General features: G+C 41.2%; 1 protein-coding gene across 1 annotated transcript in view; it reads right to left on the bottom strand.

Annotated features, from left to right (window-relative positions):
* LOC146393918 (protein TANC1-like) overlaps positions 1 to 18,816 on the bottom strand; it is a 44,595-nt gene that overhangs the window by 4,044 nt on the left and 21,735 nt on the right. Inside the window, exons 10-24 of the mRNA XM_084937010.1 lie at positions 18,147 to 18,274; positions 14,075 to 14,306; positions 13,157 to 13,323; positions 10,127 to 10,435; positions 6,896 to 7,096; positions 6,635 to 6,738; positions 5,777 to 5,885; positions 5,349 to 5,471; positions 5,020 to 5,256; positions 4,518 to 4,727; positions 4,227 to 4,308; positions 2,089 to 2,222; positions 1,873 to 1,996; positions 1,603 to 1,778; positions 1,067 to 1,196 (exon numbers count right to left, since the gene is read on the bottom strand). Coding sequence (XP_084793136.1) covers positions 1,067 to 1,196; positions 1,603 to 1,778; positions 1,873 to 1,996; positions 2,089 to 2,222; positions 4,227 to 4,308; positions 4,518 to 4,727; positions 5,020 to 5,256; positions 5,349 to 5,471; positions 5,777 to 5,885; positions 6,635 to 6,738; positions 6,896 to 7,096; positions 10,127 to 10,435; positions 13,157 to 13,323; positions 14,075 to 14,306; positions 18,147 to 18,274 — 2,466 coding nt within the window. The remainder of the gene's footprint in view (positions 1 to 1,066; positions 1,197 to 1,602; positions 1,779 to 1,872; positions 1,997 to 2,088; positions 2,223 to 4,226; positions 4,309 to 4,517; positions 4,728 to 5,019; positions 5,257 to 5,348; positions 5,472 to 5,776; positions 5,886 to 6,634; positions 6,739 to 6,895; positions 7,097 to 10,126; positions 10,436 to 13,156; positions 13,324 to 14,074; positions 14,307 to 18,146; positions 18,275 to 18,816) is intronic.

The following is an 18,816-nucleotide window of genomic DNA, read 5'->3' as shown; positions in this document are numbered from 1 at the left end:
AATACGAGCGCACTTTGAGCGATGGGCTTAGCCTGAGACGCGTCGATTCAACTTTATGCTATGTTAGACGTCGTGCCGCAATTAGTGAAGAAAAATTGTTGTACAATAATTAGTTTTGAAGAGGAGCAATGATGGGAGCAAAGTTGTCATGGCAACTGGATCTGGGGCCTGGTCTTCATACATTGCTTTAAAAAAAAAAAAAACTCAACTAGGTGACTAGGTTAGGACCATGTAGGAGGAGTTACTTCTTCCTCTGAACCACTGCTATCCTGTCGGGTGTTTGTGTCTTATCACAGCCTTTTTGGTTCTCAAATACTTCATTCATAACTGTTTGGAAGGAAATCTTACATTTTTTTCATAATGTGTGGGACTAATAAATAATTCCCTTTTGAATGAAGTAGCTCTTCTCTAAAAAGTAATAAGTCAGGGCACACCACATTGCCTTGAGTCAAATGTGGTTCAGACAACTGATTTAAGGGATCCTGATGATTGTGCAACATTCTCTCTACTCCAAATGCTCTTCTTATTACAGTAACACAATATTTGTTTGTGCTTATTAAATTTATTTTATTTTTTTTGCCTGATTGCTTATGCCTCAAAGACGCAGAAAAATGTATTTTATTCTTTAGTTTCATGGCAGCAAGAAGGCCTGGTCAGTGTTGACCTTTAAGGTGTGAGGTTTGGGTGTTTCATCCATGCCTGTGTGGGTCACAGTCTAAAGCAGGGGTGGGCAATTCCAGGTCCCGAGGGCTGGTGTCCCTGCAGGTTTAAGATGTGTCCTTGAACCAACACAGCTGATTTAAATGGCTAAATTAGCTCCTCAACATGTCCTGAAGTTCTCCAGAGCCCTTTTAATCATGTGATTCAGGTGTTTTGACCACTTTGCACACTTATTAAACATTTCTTTGTGTCTACTCCTGAAATCAAACCAGGGATCATTTGCTCTTTAAGTGAATTTGTAAACCACTGCACTCAGATAAACTTACAAGTTTCAAAACCTTTTTTTTTTTAAGATGTGGCCTCTACTACAGGCCTGCTAAAGTTTAAACAAAAAAAAGGTTCATACCCATTTTGGATCCCTTCTTAAGCAGCGACGCCACCAGCGCCGGGTTCTGGCAGCCAGTCGCTCTCTCCGAAACTCTGGAACTGTTGTCAGCTCTCTCCAGCACCGCTCCATTTTCCACCAGGCAATGCACCTGAACATTCATTGAAAAAATTAACATATTTATATTTAAATTAATTACTTCAGCGATGAAATGCTGATTTTTAAATAGTCTCATTGATTATGAGCAGTAAGCCTCACTAAATTAGCAGACGGGCGCTCTGCTGCTGACTTTGGAAAACTGTTGATTATCAAAGTCTTTGATTAGTCTCCTGCTCATCAGCGGAACAAATCAAAGCCAAAATGCTTGGATTGAAGGCTGACTGCATGAACTGTTGTGGAAATCTGAGGTCCTGTGCAGAGCGCCGCATGACGATTGTTATGGTTATTATAGTAATTGCAACATTTATCTACAATTTATTGCAATTATGTGTTGCGTGTTGCTAATCATCTTTTAATTGCATGTTTTGCAGAATATTGTCAATAACCATTAAACCCACTGTATCTGCATCCCCGTTAAGGGCAGCTAGGTCAAGTGGAGTCCGCCCCTGTCTGTCTGGATGGTTCAGGTCAGCTCCTGCCTCCACCAGAACCTGCACTGCACCTTTCTGGCCCTTCATGCAGGCCCAGCTAAGTGCAGTCAGCCCCTCCTGATCAGCAGAGGACAGAGAAGCACCTGGGACCACAAACAATAAAAGTATTGCTCTCCAGTTCATATATATACACTTCAAACAACCTTGGATCTCACTGTGAAAGGCGCTTACTCTCACCCTTTGACAGCAGGAGTTCAACCGTGCTTGCGTGGCCCTCAGAGGCGGCCAGTATCAGCGCAGAGCGTCCCTGCTTATCAGTTGCGTTGATGTCTGCACCTTGCTTCAGTAGCAGCTCGGCAACCTGGGAAAGTGAGGGGAGTTATCCAAAAAATAAATAATTTTAAAAATTGAAAAAACAGAAGAGAGAACTGGTAAAGAGAAAAACCTCCTCACCTGTGTGTGTCCATGTTTGGTAGCACTAAGCAGAGGGACCATTCCTCTGCGGTTTGCTTCCTCGAGCCCTGCCCCCCGCTCCAGGAGGAACGCGCACATCTCGAGCCTCCCTCTCCCTGCTGCTGCACTGAGCACTGACAGAGGGTCGGCATAGAGATGAGGAGGCGAAGAGAAGAATATGTAATTGACACATTTAGGAGAGAAGTAGAAGCCGAAGTGAGAAACAGAAAGGAGACAAAAAAAAGAGGCCTGTTATTTCCATAATCTGTATGATTCTAACACTTTTCTGCTTTTAAATGTAGATATCTGAGAAACACACTTTCTGTTACACAATGTAATAAAAAAAAGCAAGCAGCACACAGTTATTTCTAATGATGACTTACACACCAAACAATCTGCACCCCACCCTAATCAGCCAGTGTTATTCTGACAAACTGTGGGCACTGACCATTTTTTTCCTCCCCAGTATGAGAGTCCCTCAGCTAATTGAGCTGCTGGGGACAGAGGCACGGTATTGATGCTGTACTGGTATATTCTCCAAGTACCCTTGATAAATGACATTCTGTTTAATGTGTCCACATGCTTCAGTGGACAAATCTATTATATAACACTGTGTTTAAGGAGGAGTTATTGCCATATGAGTCAAAGAAAAAAAACAACAAACCCCCTTGCTGTGCAGCTGCCTTTGTTTAAGACGATTTTGTGGAGCTGCACAATGGAGCAGTGGGATCAGTGGAACTGCTGCTTTCGATACAAACTAAAGTGAACAGGTGAAAATATTCTTCTTAAAGGGGACCTATTAAGATTTGCTTTATTTTCTGCACTGTTACAATGGTGGATGCTCGTGTTAAACATGGCAAAGATTTTAAATTATGGGCTGAAAGCTCAGGATTTTTGCCTACCTAGGCTATCTATGATTTCACTGGGGGAGCAGGGATATCCCTAATATGATCCTCTCAGGCACACAGCTTTATTTGGATCCATCCATTTTCTTGTGTGGGGCTTGAAGCCTATCTTGCAGTTTTGGTGGTCGGTCACAGTGCTAGCACAGAGAGACAGACAACCACACACTCACTCATCCATATCTATGGCTAATTCAGAACCACCAGTTAGTCCATTAAGCATATTTTGGGCTGTGGGAGGAAGCTGGAGGAGACTAGATCTACCGGAGGTTTCTTACTGTTAAAAGGGAGTTTATCCTTCCCATGGTCGCTAAAGTACTCGCTCATGATCGTTGGGGTTTTGTCACACGCCAAGGCCAGTTCTAACCCACAGCCTTCCTGCTGCGAAGTGGCAGTGCTGACCACTGCACCCACGTGCCACATCAAACATAAATAAAGTTTTAGTGTTTTTTTTCTAAAATGTTAAAGTTTGAAAGTAGAATAGGGGTCCCCTTTAAAACGAAGATTTGAAAAATGTGATATGCATCACTCACTCCCCAAACAAGTGGAAATCCTTGGTTCAGTAATTAGACTTTAACATGTACCTCGAATGACCACTTTGCCTTTGCTAATGGACTCTAATCTGATCATCCCAACACTAAACATAAAACAAAGCCAGAGCAGTGCACACACAAAGGTGAATGTTCACAAGGGTACTTTGTGCTTCCTTTTTTTGCTGCTTCGGTCCTGCAGGGGACTGTGTAATAGAATTATAGCATAATGGTGCTGTAGGCACAGAAACAGGCCGTGTGTCTGACATGCTTTCAGGAAATGGACTTAACAGAATTCTGCAAGCTGCACTATCACATCCATGACAGAGGTAAAAGTATTACAATTGAATAGCAGCTGCTTTTAGATTTTACGAATGCGACTGGACATAAGATAATCTGATGATAAATGTGATGCTCCATTTATGCCAAAAAACAAATATGATTTACAATCAAATCCGCTTTTTGATATCAACTAGAGCATCTAGAAAAAAATAAATCATACTACTAAAAGCAGCTAATGGATATTGTTACGATGAGCTCCTGCAGCCCCCATGACGTACAGGTAAGTTTATTGTGTGTCCTCTGCACAGAGCTAAAATGTGCATGAAATGCAACCCCGAAGCCCTTGAGCATGACTCTAGAACCACAGTGATTGACAGAAAGAGGTGAGAAAGCTAAATTTATCTGAGTGGTAGCAGAAATGCACCCGTTTCTCCCCAGAGTGAGTCGTGAGCGTCCATCTGCACCGCCAGCTGTTCATCTTTCAAGTCCAGCAAGCTTTTCACCACCTGCAGGAAAACACAATTTACAGTCTTCTATTGCTGGCTTGCTGCACACAAAACAGAGCAAAGCACCCGCAGACCTTGAACAGAAAATAACAAACCACATCTAATGAATCCTCTGCATCAGCCAAGGACAGGCACCACGTTCCACATAGAGACGAATTTCAGCAATTTTAAAAATGTTTCTGTCAGCGGGACCTTGATCTGATACATACCTGTGTGTGCCCCACGCCGGCTGCCGCTGTAGCTGCCCGCTGTGCCGCCTGTGTTTTTCCAGTCACAGTCTCACCGCTGTGGTGCTGCTGTGGGTCAGTGGGAATCTCCTCTCCCCAATCCTGGCCCAGCAGGATGTTGATGATTTCTACATGGCCCTTCAGCCCGGCGTGGACCAGCGCGCACTGGCCGCTCTTATCAGCATGGCTCACCTGGCGCAGAGGGATACGCAGAAGGACTTAAAACACTGACCCTGGCTAGTGCCTGTAATACGCTGGCCTAGATCAGCCCAATATACTGTGTGTCATCCTTCTCCTAGAATAGATCCCGGAGCTGTGGTGAATGTAAAACTGGAGCGGTTCTGGACATCAGTGATGTAGAGATACTGAGAGGCAGAGTGTTCTGTCACAGATTAAAATCTGATTTATTCACGGTAATTATGCCCGTTACGCCCTCCCAGCCCATAGTTGTCTGTCTTCATCTCGGCACAGAAGTGGCACTGACCTTGCTCCCTTTCTTGCAGAGCAGGCTGACGATGTCGGCGTGTCCCGCGGTGGCAGCCAGACACAGGGGCGTCATGCCGCTGTCGGTGGTACCATCTGCAGGAGCGCCCATTTCAAGCAGCAGAGCGACCATCTCTACATGACCCAGGTGGGCATGCACAGCCAGGATGGGAGCATGTCCTATCACCTCCGTACACCAGGTCACGCTAGCGCCACCGAGCATTAACAGACGACTCACCTACAAAATGAAAGGAAGTTCCAAGTTATCAGTTTGTATGAAAATATATATATAAAGAGAACATTTAAATATAGAGCACTGCAGTGTGTCACCTTGATATTAGGTGTATATAGGTTTCGCAGGGAGGCCAGTGCAGCAGACAAACTGTCGGTGCTGCAGTTTACCCACATGGCCTGCAGAACGCTGGAGGACACACCTGTCTTCTTACTCAGACCCTGTAAGTGTGACAGAGGCGCAGGCAGAGTGATGCCGAGAGTTAAAAACATTTTTCTGATGGAGAATTCGAATCGCTCCTCGGGATAACACAGCAGAGTGTTGCTACTGTTGATGTTTATGTTTATGAGTAGTGCTAATGTGCGTGGGTGACAGTAGGAACCTGGGTTCACTCTTACTCATGTGTTTCCATGCAGCTAAACATGGTAAAGTATGGGACCTTGTTTATGTGAAGCTTTTGGAATCATCAGTTACGCTCATAAACCTACTTAACAAGTTATATACATAGTATCACATTTCCTATTACCTTGAATATGTGAGCCTTGAGGATGTGGTGCCCCATTTCCATAGTCTGCTGCCTGTTGAGCTTTCCCTCCTGTCTGGAGAACATGAATGCCAGGAGAGCGTGGCCGCTCCTGTGCGATTTACAAATAAGAAACAGGATACATTACCAAAAGTTCTAATCAAATAAATCTACGGTGCCGTGAGAAAGCATTTGCCGCTTCCTGATTTGTTATTTTTTTGCATATTTATCTGACTTACATGTTTCAGATCATCAAACAAATTTTATTATAAGCAAAAATAACCCAAGGAAATACAAAATGCAATTTTTTAATGATTTTAAATTCAGCACTGTTCCAATTTTTCTCCATTTGTGGATAATGGCTCTCACTGTGGTTCACTGGAGTCCCAAAGTCTTAGAACGACTTTGTAGCCCGTTTCCAAACTGATAACACATCAGGGATTTTGTTTCTCAGCTGTTTTGTGAGATTGTGGCATGAACGCGTTGCTTTTTGAGATCTTTTAGCCTGCTTTGCTTTGTCATACAGGTTCTATTTAAGTGATTTCTTGATTCAACAGGTCTTCCAGTAATCAGGCCTGGGTGTGGCTAATAAAATGTAATTTCGTTTTCTACAAAATGTGGGTAATTACAGTTAATCCATGATTTAACAACAGGGAAAATTACTTTTTCACATATGGTCAGGTAGGTTTGGATAGTTTTTTTTTCCACTTAATAAAATCCTAATTTAAAAACTGCATTTTGTATTTACTCAGGTTGTCTAATAATAACATTTGTTTAATGAGCTGAATTTTTTAAATTTTAAACTGATTTGTTATACATGAATCTTAAGAATCCTCTGCTGCGCGACCATTTTAGTCTCACCTGGGGTCACAGAGAAAGTCGCTGCTTTCTCCATCAGCTCGCCAAACCAACCACTCTCTGAAGGAGGGATGACACAGCATCCGTGTGCCGTCTCTGCGTCTCACCTACGAATACAAGTGATAGTTACATTTCTTAAACAATTCCCTTAGCGTCCAACCAGATCTTCTTAGATGTCACTGGATTTTATTCACACATTATTCAAACCAGACAAATGTTTGACTCATTACGGACGCCGTCACGCCACCATATCAACAATCTTACCATGAACCCAGCCAGGCTGTCTAATCTCTGCTGGAAGTCCTTCCACTCCAGCTCCCCCTTGACACTGCCTGCGTTCAGTGCTCTGAACATTTGCTCATCAGCCAGTGGGTGCAGAGACGCCAGTGCCACATTTAGCACCGGAAGCACCCGCTCAAAGAGCTCTTTATCCGGAAAGCTCACACGACACATCAGCAGGTACACCTAACAGACACATGCTGTTAATAATTTGCAGTGGATTTTCTTTACTTTACATTAAAATAATGAAACAATAAACAATTTAAAAATATACAACAACACTGTTTGGCAAAATGTAGCTGGCAGGTAGCGCTTTGATGTGCTTTTGATGTTTGTGTGGTGGGTTTATGGTAAATATTAATCACATTATCAGGACCAACGTAAACATCTTCTGCAAAGCTAGTCTGCATGACAGCTTCTATAATTTCGCAGTACTGGATTCGATGCCATCTTGCACCTATTAATAAGCCGGTCGGAGGATTGCACGCAACATCATGATGGTAAAAACACATGCAAGTGTGAGTCAAAGGTAAAATAAGCTAAAAGTACAGTGTATTTCAAGAGCTTCTTCTTCTTCTTATTATTGTTATTAGATTCATCGGGCACTCCAGTTGTTTCTGTGTATAACTGTTGCCGTCCACTACCTTGGCCTACACATCCTTACCTCACATTTATGCTTCCTTTTTGTGGCATCATCCAATCTTTGTGTAATTGCATTTCTAAGTCATCCATTGCCTGACTTTACACCAATGATTATGTAACAATAAAATGTCATTTTTACCAAGAGCTATTTTTGGCACTTTTTATGAAGTTTCAGCCTTCTGTCACGTTTATTGATTTGGGCAGCGTGCGGGTACCGTTTCCTCTTCCTCCTGAAAAACATCCCTGAATGTTGTTGCCCGTGTACCTTAATTGTGTGTAGATTTTATGAAGAGTGATTATTACTTGGAGCGAGATGCCATTTCACGACAGACAGCTCACCAGGATGACTGATAACTGTTAAGTGCTAGACTGTGAACTCGCCCAAATGTGGAGGAGGAGAACATTTCCAACAATGCACTTCAGGTAAAATATGTCTTTTTAACTCTGGAAGATTAAAAAATTGCAAATTACCTCTTTATTGAACTGATAACTCAGTGACACGCACATTATTCCACATCTGTGGTTCACAACCTTTTCTGTCATGCATAATTTAACAAACTACACCAGCTGGAGTGACGGATGCTGGCTGATTCTACAGTGTCAGGCTTTTTAGAGCCCTTTAAAGGGGAGAACATTTTCTAAAGATCCCAAATAATCCTGACACGGATTTAGCAAAGCGGACTGACCATAGACTGTATACGAAAGATGGCTGTAGATGCAATGACATCAAACATTGGTTAGTGAAGTGTAGCTGTGAAGGCTTGAGATGAGCTCTTCTCCATCACCACCTTTACAGTTGAAATCAGACTATACAATGCGTGTTATTAGCCAATGAGCTGAGTCATTAGTTCATTAGCTAATGACTTGCCATTTACAAGTCGTTAGGGAAAGAGGTGACCACATGATGAACTTCACGATGACTTGATGCTAGCGACTGAGCCCTCTATTATCAAGAAAGTGCAGCGGCTACTTTAGAGTCTGTTGGGGCTGTAGGCAGACATTCACAGGAGACACTGCCATCCAGTGAACATCACTGTTATCTTATTTATGACACCAACAGTTTAAAAAAATAATAATAATAAAATGTAAGAGGTCTTATTGTACCAATGATAATTATGTGTCTTGGCTGTTCTATGCCCTCCAGATCCAAAACCTACTCTACTAAAGTTAGACCTAAGCAGGATCAACAGGAGTCAGCAGATCCAGGTGTGCCCTAAGTGGTCAGGCCTCCACCACTGTCAGGGAAAATTCTGCACATTGCCGCTGCTGTAGTTTAAAGTTTGTCAGGTCCTTAGGGGCCCCCTCCCAACTGACTTGGGACTCCCAAGCAGTTGTCTGCCTTGCCTGTTGTTCCATCAGTGCCCCTGGAAAAGTGTTTGCTATGGTCACTAATAGGCATAGGTACCAAACTGGCCCTGGGGCTAAATTATTAAAGACTGAAAAATCACTGAGCTCTCATGTTATTGTTGGTACTGCAGAAATTTTGTCTGTCATTGCTTCAGGTATGTTATGCTAGCAGTCTGACGCACACAGATAAATATCTAAATGACTGGGTATCTCATCTAAAATATGAACGCAGGTCACTGGGTTTCAAATAACTGACTGCTATGGGTGCGTGAATTAAGTCTGAGATGGTCAAAGCATCATCTGATTTGTTGCTCTTAATTCCCAATTTCAGCTTCAGTGATTTGGAGGCTGCAGTCAAAGTAATATTACAGCACAGTAAATGTTGTCAGAAAAAATGCTGAACATCTGTTCAAGGTGGAGGTTTTTAATTTTTGCATACTGGATACGCTAATATAGACTTCATTTGTTTTGGATGGGTGGAATACATCAAATGTAATTTTTCCGTTTTTCGAGCATCCTGGACAGATGATACATGAGAAAATTATCTCTGATCTGATATCCTTTTAATTTTGTTATTAATTTGAAGTACCAAAATAGTACCTCTAAAATCTAAATGATACCCATCCCAAGTCCCAGAGCAAAGGAACCAAGGATTGTTTGTCGACAGATTTTTATACAAATGGAAGTCTTTTTGACAAAAGGGTCGGCCCCTACAGACCATTAAGAAGTATGCAGCTCTAAGACACTTTCACTTCCACTCTACAGGACTTGCTGAGATATTTCTCCCTGCTCACCAGACAGCTAGCTGGCTAGGTTTCCAGCAACAAGAAATACTTTTTGCACCCTGAGAGAAGCGAGTGATTTCACGACAGACTGGCAAGACGGCCACCATCAAATTAGAGTTTCTATTAGTCTAAAGATAATGTGGAAGAGAGTATTCACCACAAACCCTACCCCTGTGTATGCACTGATAAGCTGTAAAGCAGAACTTTTAGAACAGCTAATGTTTATTTCCTATTTGATTTACAGGGAGATTTATCCATTACTTTAGGCTAATGTGAACTACTTCGGCGCACGCTTTGGCTATTTATGCTTGTCCAGTGCTTTGCTGTTCTGCACTCTCACATTAGTAGAGCTTCCAGGTACCTTTCAGTAAGACGTTTCAAACGTCTTACAGACGTCTTACAGCACCAGCATTTTTACAAATCAATGCTCTACATGTCTGACCTCTGACAGGGAGACAGGCACGACCAGGTAGTTTCCTCCCTTCAGTGCCAGATGGCCTTTGTGGAACAGATCCAGGGTCAGCTGAAGATAGAGGATGGAGCCGTGGCTCCGTGTTGACAGATGGCTGCTGAATTTGCTCAGGAGCAGAGGATCAGGGGCGGAACCTGTTGGCGTGGTGACATTAGCGGCAATCTGGGTGCTGCTGCTGACCCGATGATGGATGTAGTCACTCAGGTCGGCTCCCAGATCGCTGCTGTCTGGCAGGATGTCCAGCGAAATACCAGAGAACGGAAGGAGGGTGGTGATATCCTGCAGGAGAAGAAACAGTTAAATTACTGCTGATATGCTGTAGAAAATGATACCACACAAAGGCACAATTCAACAGTTAAAGAGCTGCAGTCTGAGGTGTATTAGCAAAGGACACATTTAAAGCACCAAAATCAGGACCCATTCCTCAGATGCTGTTGCCTCTGACTCACGCAGAGCCATGGGATACAGTACAGTAAATACTGTGACAATGACTCAAGCTCCAACATTGCTCACAGGCATCTCTCAGATTCGCATTTCATCTCCTTGCTTACCATCCTCAGCTGCTCAACACCGGCCAAAACCAGCTATGACTGATCAAAAAAAAAAAGAAAGAAAAGAAAAAAAATCCATGTTATTGCAGCTCAGTTCCTCATTAACCATCACTGACATTTTGGTTCAACGACAAGCAGCGGACATGTGATCGCGGACAGTGCTTCGCTTAACCCCTTCACAACACTTCACTGCGAAATATTCAGGTCGTCATACAAGAGCGAGCTCTTCCTGTGAAATGGCTGAAGTGGTAAAAAAGAGAGGAGAATCATGATCCACGTAGGAATCGTGGACACCGCAGGAGCGGAATTAACAGCGGTACTGCTCATCCTTAACTTTTGATATTTAATGCTCACTGACTTTTAGTGAATCATGAAGAAAATAACCCCGAATGTGTTTTGTGTATTCCCAAACACTAATCCAATTATGCAACCGACTGGCTGGCTGTCAAGCTCCAGACTCCCAGCAGACTCCCAGTAGTATTACCATCCATTCAAGGCATAATCCTCGCAGCATTTGGAGGCTTGGCTTTGGCATTGGACAGATGCGTCCGCTGTTTGGTGGGATTACCAACCGGATTGAGAAAATACATCAGACGGGAGAGACCGACCGTGCCAAACGTCACACTGTCTATACTAAACGCAGTGAAAGCACAACATCAAACTACACCGTGTGTACAGGGAGCAAACACAAAAGAAGCAGGATTTGGTAATACCTCTGTCATTTGCGTAGTGTGAGCCAAGGTGAAATCTAAAAAGTTAGTTCACTCAGAAAATAACTCACACTGCCAGATATACAAATAGTTCAATTTGCATAGGTTAGGAGATTTCTGCCTAGTTAAAGTTAAAGAGTTCTCACCTGATCAGTAACAAGTAAAACACACAAAACATCCTGCTACAAACGAGACACATGGAACTGTATTTGAAGTGTTAGAAAATAAGTTTTAAATTATTCAAAAGCAACATCTGTTTTTCAGAAACAGCAGCTGTGATACTTCACAGTACGATTTAGCAATTATACAGTATCTGGTAAATGTCTATAAATATACTTTCATCCATGTTATAAGAAGTCCTCACGGAGTGATCAAGAAGGATGAAGCCTTTTTTCAGCTAAAGCTTGATGAATAGTGAGGTACACCCATTTAAATATTAATTAAACTGGTTCCAGTGGTATCACCATAGATTGGATATTTTTAAAAAATGAATGTAGCCTCCAGGTTTGAAAAGTGAAGCCAAAGCAGATGTTCCTCACGCTGCATTATTTCTAATGGTCCACTTGTATAGTAAACTATGGGAAAATTATGGTACTTGTCACTTTATTTATGATCTCAGAGTCTTATTAGAAACAGGATTAATTGTGTAAATTGCAGTATCTCTTGACCCTTTTATCCAAAGACACACACATATTATTCCACAAACTCGAGGCAATAAAAAAATAGAATAAGAAAATTGACATATATATAATATATATGTATACATATAGATATATTGCCTATTCATCTCAGCCAACTGTGATACTCTTAAAAAACTATTTTTATATGCATGATATCATCCTAATCGCTGAGCGGGTGGGGCCAAGGAGAGAAACACAGATGTCTGATAGCCAGGCCCTGCCAAACTTTCTTGGCTTGTGGTCATTTAATACTGCCAGAGTATTGTTTTGAAGTAAGTCGTGAGTCACTAAACATTTAAGACCTCTGAGAATATTCTTGTTTAAAAAAAGAATTTCCCACTTTTCCCCCACTATTTATCCTTCAAGCTTGTGTCCTCTACCACAGGCGTGGGAGCTTCAGGGTTCTGCGTAGTACCTTTGTTGTTCCTAGGACTGCGTTCTTTTGGACAGAGATCTCGGCTGTCGTTCCTGGGATCTCTAGAGCCTCTTGCACAGTTTAGGGGTCACTGTCCCGAGCGCTGGGACCACTGTTGCCTTCACCCTCCAAACTTCTCGAGCTCCTCTCTCAGCCCTCGGTACTTCTCAAGCTACTCATCTTGCTTCTTCCTGATGTTGCTTTCACTCGGTATAGCTGCATCAGTCACTACAACCGTCTTCCTCTGCTTGTCCATCGCTACTATATCTGGTTGGTTAACCATCACCAGTTTGTCCGTCTTTATCTGGAAGTCCCACAGGATCTTAGCTCGGTCATTCTCGACCACTCTAGGACGCGCACCCCATTTTTACTTTCCAGGCCATACTCACTACAGATGTTCCTGTATACTATGCCGGCCACTTGGTTATGGCATTCCATGTATACCCTGCCTGCTAGCATCTTGTACCCTGTTGTTATGTGCTGGATTGTCTCAGGGGCATCTTTGCACACCTGGAGTTTTGCCTGGTGTGGTAGACCCCAGCCTGATGACCTGCTCTACCTCCTGAGCTACAGCTACCCCACCTGAGATAAGTTGGAAAATGTGTGACATGTGCTGTGTTTCAGACATAAATATTCTCACTCACCACAAGGCCTGTCCTGACTGTGACCACCAACTTAAGCCAGTGGGGGAATTTGGGGATTATTTTGGTGATGAACGTGGCTATGGTGTCCCCGTAGTCTGGCTTATGAAATTCAGCCTCATTTAGACTGTCAACCAAAATGATGTAGTCTTCTTCAGGTAGCCTCCGTTCTGATTACACACATAAAAAAGACAGAGTAAATAATAAAACAGTGTCTATATCATTAACTTTGCAAAGGCCACAACATACAAACTCTAAGAAAGATTTATGCCGCGTATGAAGAAGACTGGTGCATCCTGGTTTTGCAGCTGAGAAAATTACCACCTGCCTATACTGATTATTTTGTACTGAAAGGAGGTCAGAGGCCATTGTTGTTTATTAGCTTGAAACAGGACATATCCATCATATTTTGCATCACCTAAGCTGTCAAAAAAAAAAAAAAAAAAAAAGATCTGCAAGGCTTTTAGGTCTAGTACACTCACATTCACACAAGTGCTCTCCATTTTTTCCAACCTGGTTTATAGAGATGGAGCAGATAAAAAAGAAAACAAGAAAAACACTTCTCTACTCAGACTGCATGGAGGGCCCGGCCATAATAACACATCCATCTGTCTGATTGATTGTATCACGAGAAACCCTAACTCTAACATTCAAAGCCTCTTCTAAGTATTTTGTGACCTTGGAATCACAAATTACAAAGACAAAATAACATCCTCCCACTTTCCTATGCAAATGACCAAGAATCTGTTACACACTCTACAGTGTTTCAAATCGTTGACCTTAACTAGGAAAAATCATCAATGAGCCCATCATGGAGTCATTAACAGCCCACCCTGAAACGGAAGCTATTTTAATCTTTAAAATGTCTTTTAATGTTTAAATCCCATTTATCTTAGAGTGTGTGCGTATGTGTGTAATTACCCTTGCGCAGGCTGGCTATGGGCTCTAGGACACCCTTTCGGAAGGCAGCAATGGGGTCTTGAACGCAGGAACGTAAGCTCAGTGTGTTTTGTAGGTGAGGCTCTTGTATTAGCAGCTCCCTGTATGGAGCGAGCTGTGGCGCTCTGGCCAGCAGGGCGGCGACACTGTGCACAAACTCCGGCACCAGGCACGTGTATGTGTTGTCGGCCTGACAGAAATGGTAGGCGACCACCTGGAAGGAGGGAGAAGCAGGTGAAAAGTGACAAATGCTGCAATCTGTATCTGTTTATCTCACAAACAGTATCTGCAGTTGAAGTAGAAGTGCACAGAGCCAAAACATGAGATTGAAGCTGGTTCTTGTTTTAATGAAAAAATAAGTACTGTAAAAAAAAAAAAAAAAGTCTTCAGCCACCCCTCAATTTCTTTCTTATATCTTGCTAAATGCAAAATAGGTGCACTGATTTATTGAAATGTGCAGACATGGAAATACAGCTATCAGGGAAACTGGAGTATTCCCTGATAGCATGAAAGTCAATATTTGGCATGACCACCTTTATTCTTAAACACTGCCTGAAATCTTAGGCTCTCTCTTGCCATTTCTTTAAGCAGTCTTCAGGAATAGTTCTGGAGTATTCCTGAAGGAAATCAAAGACCTCTTTTGGATTATTTTGCCTTTTGTTCTCTTCTCTGTCAAGATGATCTCACACTGCTTTTAGAGTGTTATGGTCTGAGCTCTGGGAAGGCCAATCCATGACTGACTGTGTCCCACTGTTTTTTTTTGTTTTTGTTTGTTTGTTTGTTTTTATCCAGATATGCTTCTACTGAACCAAAAATGTCATTACTGAAAATGACTATACTCAGTCCCGTTCTTGTGTAATTTGGCAAACCTCAGCCTTTTTACCTCAGCCATTACTCCAAAGAAAAACTTCAGATCTCAAGATTTTTGCACTATTAAAAACTTTCCAAAAAGCTCTCCTGGCCATTTTTGTCACTTCTGAGGCATCTTGTCAGTTTCTGTACACTATCTGTGTAATATGCATTAGTTGTGGGTTACTGGTTATACACTGTATTCAAAATTGGCTGAATGAGAAACAGAGAGCAGAAGTGGTTATTTTTTGCAAAAATAGAGCAAGAGCATATTTCCCCCATACAGATAAATAGAACAAGAGAGAGAAGACATAGAAACAGCAATTTAACCCGGTCACCATGTCCTCACACCCTGCATGCTGTTATTGGCTGGGGGCTATACACCTGTGGCTCATAGGCTCCTCAGCCCAGAAACATCCAATACACAGAAAACTTTGAAGAAAAGACGAACACGCCAGCAGGGATTCATTTTGTATCTGTACTTAAAAATATATTTATATATAACTGTAACCTACATTATTATTATCATCGTATAGTTCACACTTGTTCGCTTTGCTTATGTATGAAAACAAAGACATGTATGTTAATTTATCATGTCATTCTGTTGCTCTTCATTAAATCATTGTATGTAGTGAAATGGCAAAAACAGCTGTTCATAAACAAACAAATAAATAATAAAAACACATTTATTGCTCTTCTTCTTTGCAAGCAACATTTTCACTGTATGAGACCAAGTAATCAATTACAGGCACTATTAGTGTCACTGCTTGATGGACACTTATGTGCATGACAACATCCCCAGTGCCACTGCACTAAAAATACTTTCGTAAAATGTGTTTACAAAGACCAACGTACACACAATGTCATCTGCTACACATAATTTAAATAATTTATAAAAATTGTGAATGTTATAAAAAAAAATCGTCAAAGCTATATAGATGTTGATAATCCTGGTACTCTAGGCAGTTTATATAGCAAGTTTCATCCAGAGCAATATAGTAAGATACTTACTGTATAGTAAGATTATTACTTATGCATTTATTTATTCATTTCTTGCATTTTGGTTAATTGCAATCATAAAAAGTTAATTCCTATGCAGAAAACAATAATCTTAAATATTTTGAAACTAAAGAAATAAAACTAAATGTGATGAATACGAGCCATGATCTGAAATTAAAACAAGTGTCTTTTCTTTGTGATTTCAGAACAAATGTATGTACATCTACCCTTCAGGCGTGTAAAGAGTCTGCTGAGTGTGGGCATGTATGTCCATCTATGATTTTCACTTTGACTGAATTCCGACTCGGTCAAAGAAAAGCGGTGCAGTTTTCTTTAAACTTTGTCAAAACTGACTGACGCGCAATTTGTGGGAAAGGAAACAACACTACAGCACAGATTCAGATGCTGTTCAGTGTATTCAGACTGTATTATCTGCTCATATCTGCAACAGGGAGACAAAAAATGCATCAAAGACTATAAGCACACAATATAATTAAATATAAACACACATAAATGTATTCAGAAATCCTAAAGGTGGCTGAGTTATGAAATAGTTTCTCTAAAACACACTAAATACTGTAAAAAAAAAAAAAAGAAGTATTCATTTCATCACTAATAATAAAGGTGACTTAAAAAACCCAGCAGCTATATGGTAACTGTTTTGCTGAAGCATAAACATGTGCAATCTTGTTAAGGTGCCAGTCTAGGCTATGAGTGGTTCACATATAATGCTACCAATGATTTTACTTTTGAGCAAACATCTTCACCATCACAAGTAGTCTGACTAGTTCCCATGGAAACTCTTATTGAGGCCAAGTTAGTAAATTTAGAAGCTTCCATGTCATCTATGTGATGCAGTCAGCAGCATGTTCTGCGCGTGTTCAAAAAAACAGAGAGGAACAGTCTGGCATTAAAATTTTGTGTCACAAATGTGCAGCTCTTTAAAAAAAAGGAGGAACAATGCTGCTTCTGTGTTTATCGCTTCGATCTTTTTTATGAAGGGCTGTTTCACAGTCATAGCTCTCCGTAGGACTGTTTGAGATGTTGCATTATATTACCATACTTACAAATCTAGTGACAACAAAACAACAACAACAAGAAAGAACTGGGCTACCAAAAGCACCATGACAAAATAATATATATCTAAAGGCATTCCTGAGATGTAAATGTAATTTTCTCCTGCAGGTGAGTCACAGCAGTCTGCTCAGCAACAGGATAAATAGCTATAAATGAGTGTGTTCTTCAGCTATATGTGTATGCAATCTCCTATCATTGTCAGGAGTGAACATCAGAATGTTTTGTTTGGTGGATAACATTTGGGTTGAAATTCATTTTATGACTATTTAAATGTACGGTTTTTGGCTTTTTGCCTTTACTGGATAGAGACAGTGAGATTAGGGGAACTAGAGTAAAACGCTGCACATTTAAACTGGGTAAACTATAGGTCACTCCAACATTAAAATTAGGTTTAAGTTAATAAGCCAGTAGTTTTGGTGGTTCAAGTGTCAATGTGAACCTGTATTCTTGCAGGTAGACGAAAAGACTGATACAAGTCTCAAACCTGTTTGCTGAATATGACACATTTGAGCTCATTTTGCTGAATTAATTTATACACATATATATATATATATATATATATATATATATATATATATATATATATATATATATATATATATATATATATATATATATATATATATATATATATATATATATATATATATATATTTATGTGTTTTTTTTAACACATAAAAATCACAAAATTAATGCGATGAATAACCAGTCTTATTCAGCGCTGTGGGGAGGCGGGAGCTTGTTCAAGCTGTCACAGTCGCACTACAACACCCAGGACTGGTTGGCGGTCTGCCATAGGGCTGTACGGTATAGCACATGAACCTGGTAAAGAAATGAACTGTGACGTGTACATTTTCATGTGGATCAAAGGTACCAGAGAGAGATGGTGGCAGTTTTTGGGACTATGCATTTCCCCCTTTTTCCCACTCTTTTATGCTTCAGCGACTTTATGGTTTGACAGTGACATCAATCTTGTCATCCGACTCCCCCAGAGAGCAAAAATGCACACTCCTGGAGTGTGGAGCTATTGTTTTCAGGTTAGAATATGCACTATGAGGGAACATTTGTAACTGAGGATCTTCACACATACAGAAGTACTAGAAGTGCATTCGTGTGTGTTTTGAGTTACCCTGGCAGCCAGGGATCTGACAGCCTCCTTCCTCGGTGGTGTACTATCGCTTGTGCCTGAAACGGTGCCCTGGTTGGGATGGGAATCAGCCGGCTGCTTGGAGGCTGCTTTTCCCTGCCTATCCCCACCTGCACACCATGCAGAGCAACAACAACAACAACAACAACAAACTCTCAGGTGTAAGCAAAGAAATGTCACGAGCCTATAAAGAAACACAGTTAAACTGCTGCAATTCATTAGCGCATAAGATAGACTGGAAACTTTGGCACTGAGCAAAGCCTGCATTTCTCTGAGCTCATGCTAACTAACGCTGTCTTAAAGTTAAATTAAAATGACAACATACAATGCAGATGTGGATAAATAATGCAACGGTGCTGAAAAATGAATGCTACACTGCTTTTTTTTTTTTTTTTTTACACTGCTCTGTTTTCTCAGCCCGTAATTTTAACAATGCTTCTTATTGTACAACAGAAAAAGCCTGAAATCAGTCAAAAGGTGCATATATGGACATTTTTATATCGCACAGAGTGACATAGTTTATTCAAAAACAATGTGCATGTCACAGTGTGTAACGCGGATTTATGTGCAAAATCTTTTTCTTTTTTCCTCTCCTCAGATAAAAGAGCCGTGCCACTCATGAAAGGAGGAAAACAACAACCTCACTCCCCTT

The sequence above is a fragment of the Perissodus microlepis genome, chromosome 1 (assembly GCF_051167445.1).
Source record: "Perissodus microlepis isolate ML-2025 ecotype Zambia chromosome 1, ASM5116744v1, whole genome shotgun sequence".
NCBI classification, from domain to species: Eukaryota; Metazoa; Chordata; class Actinopteri; order Cichliformes; family Cichlidae; genus Perissodus; species Perissodus microlepis.
The sequence above is the reverse complement of the archived record's forward strand: the minus strand, read 5'-3'. Positions and strand labels throughout refer to the sequence as shown.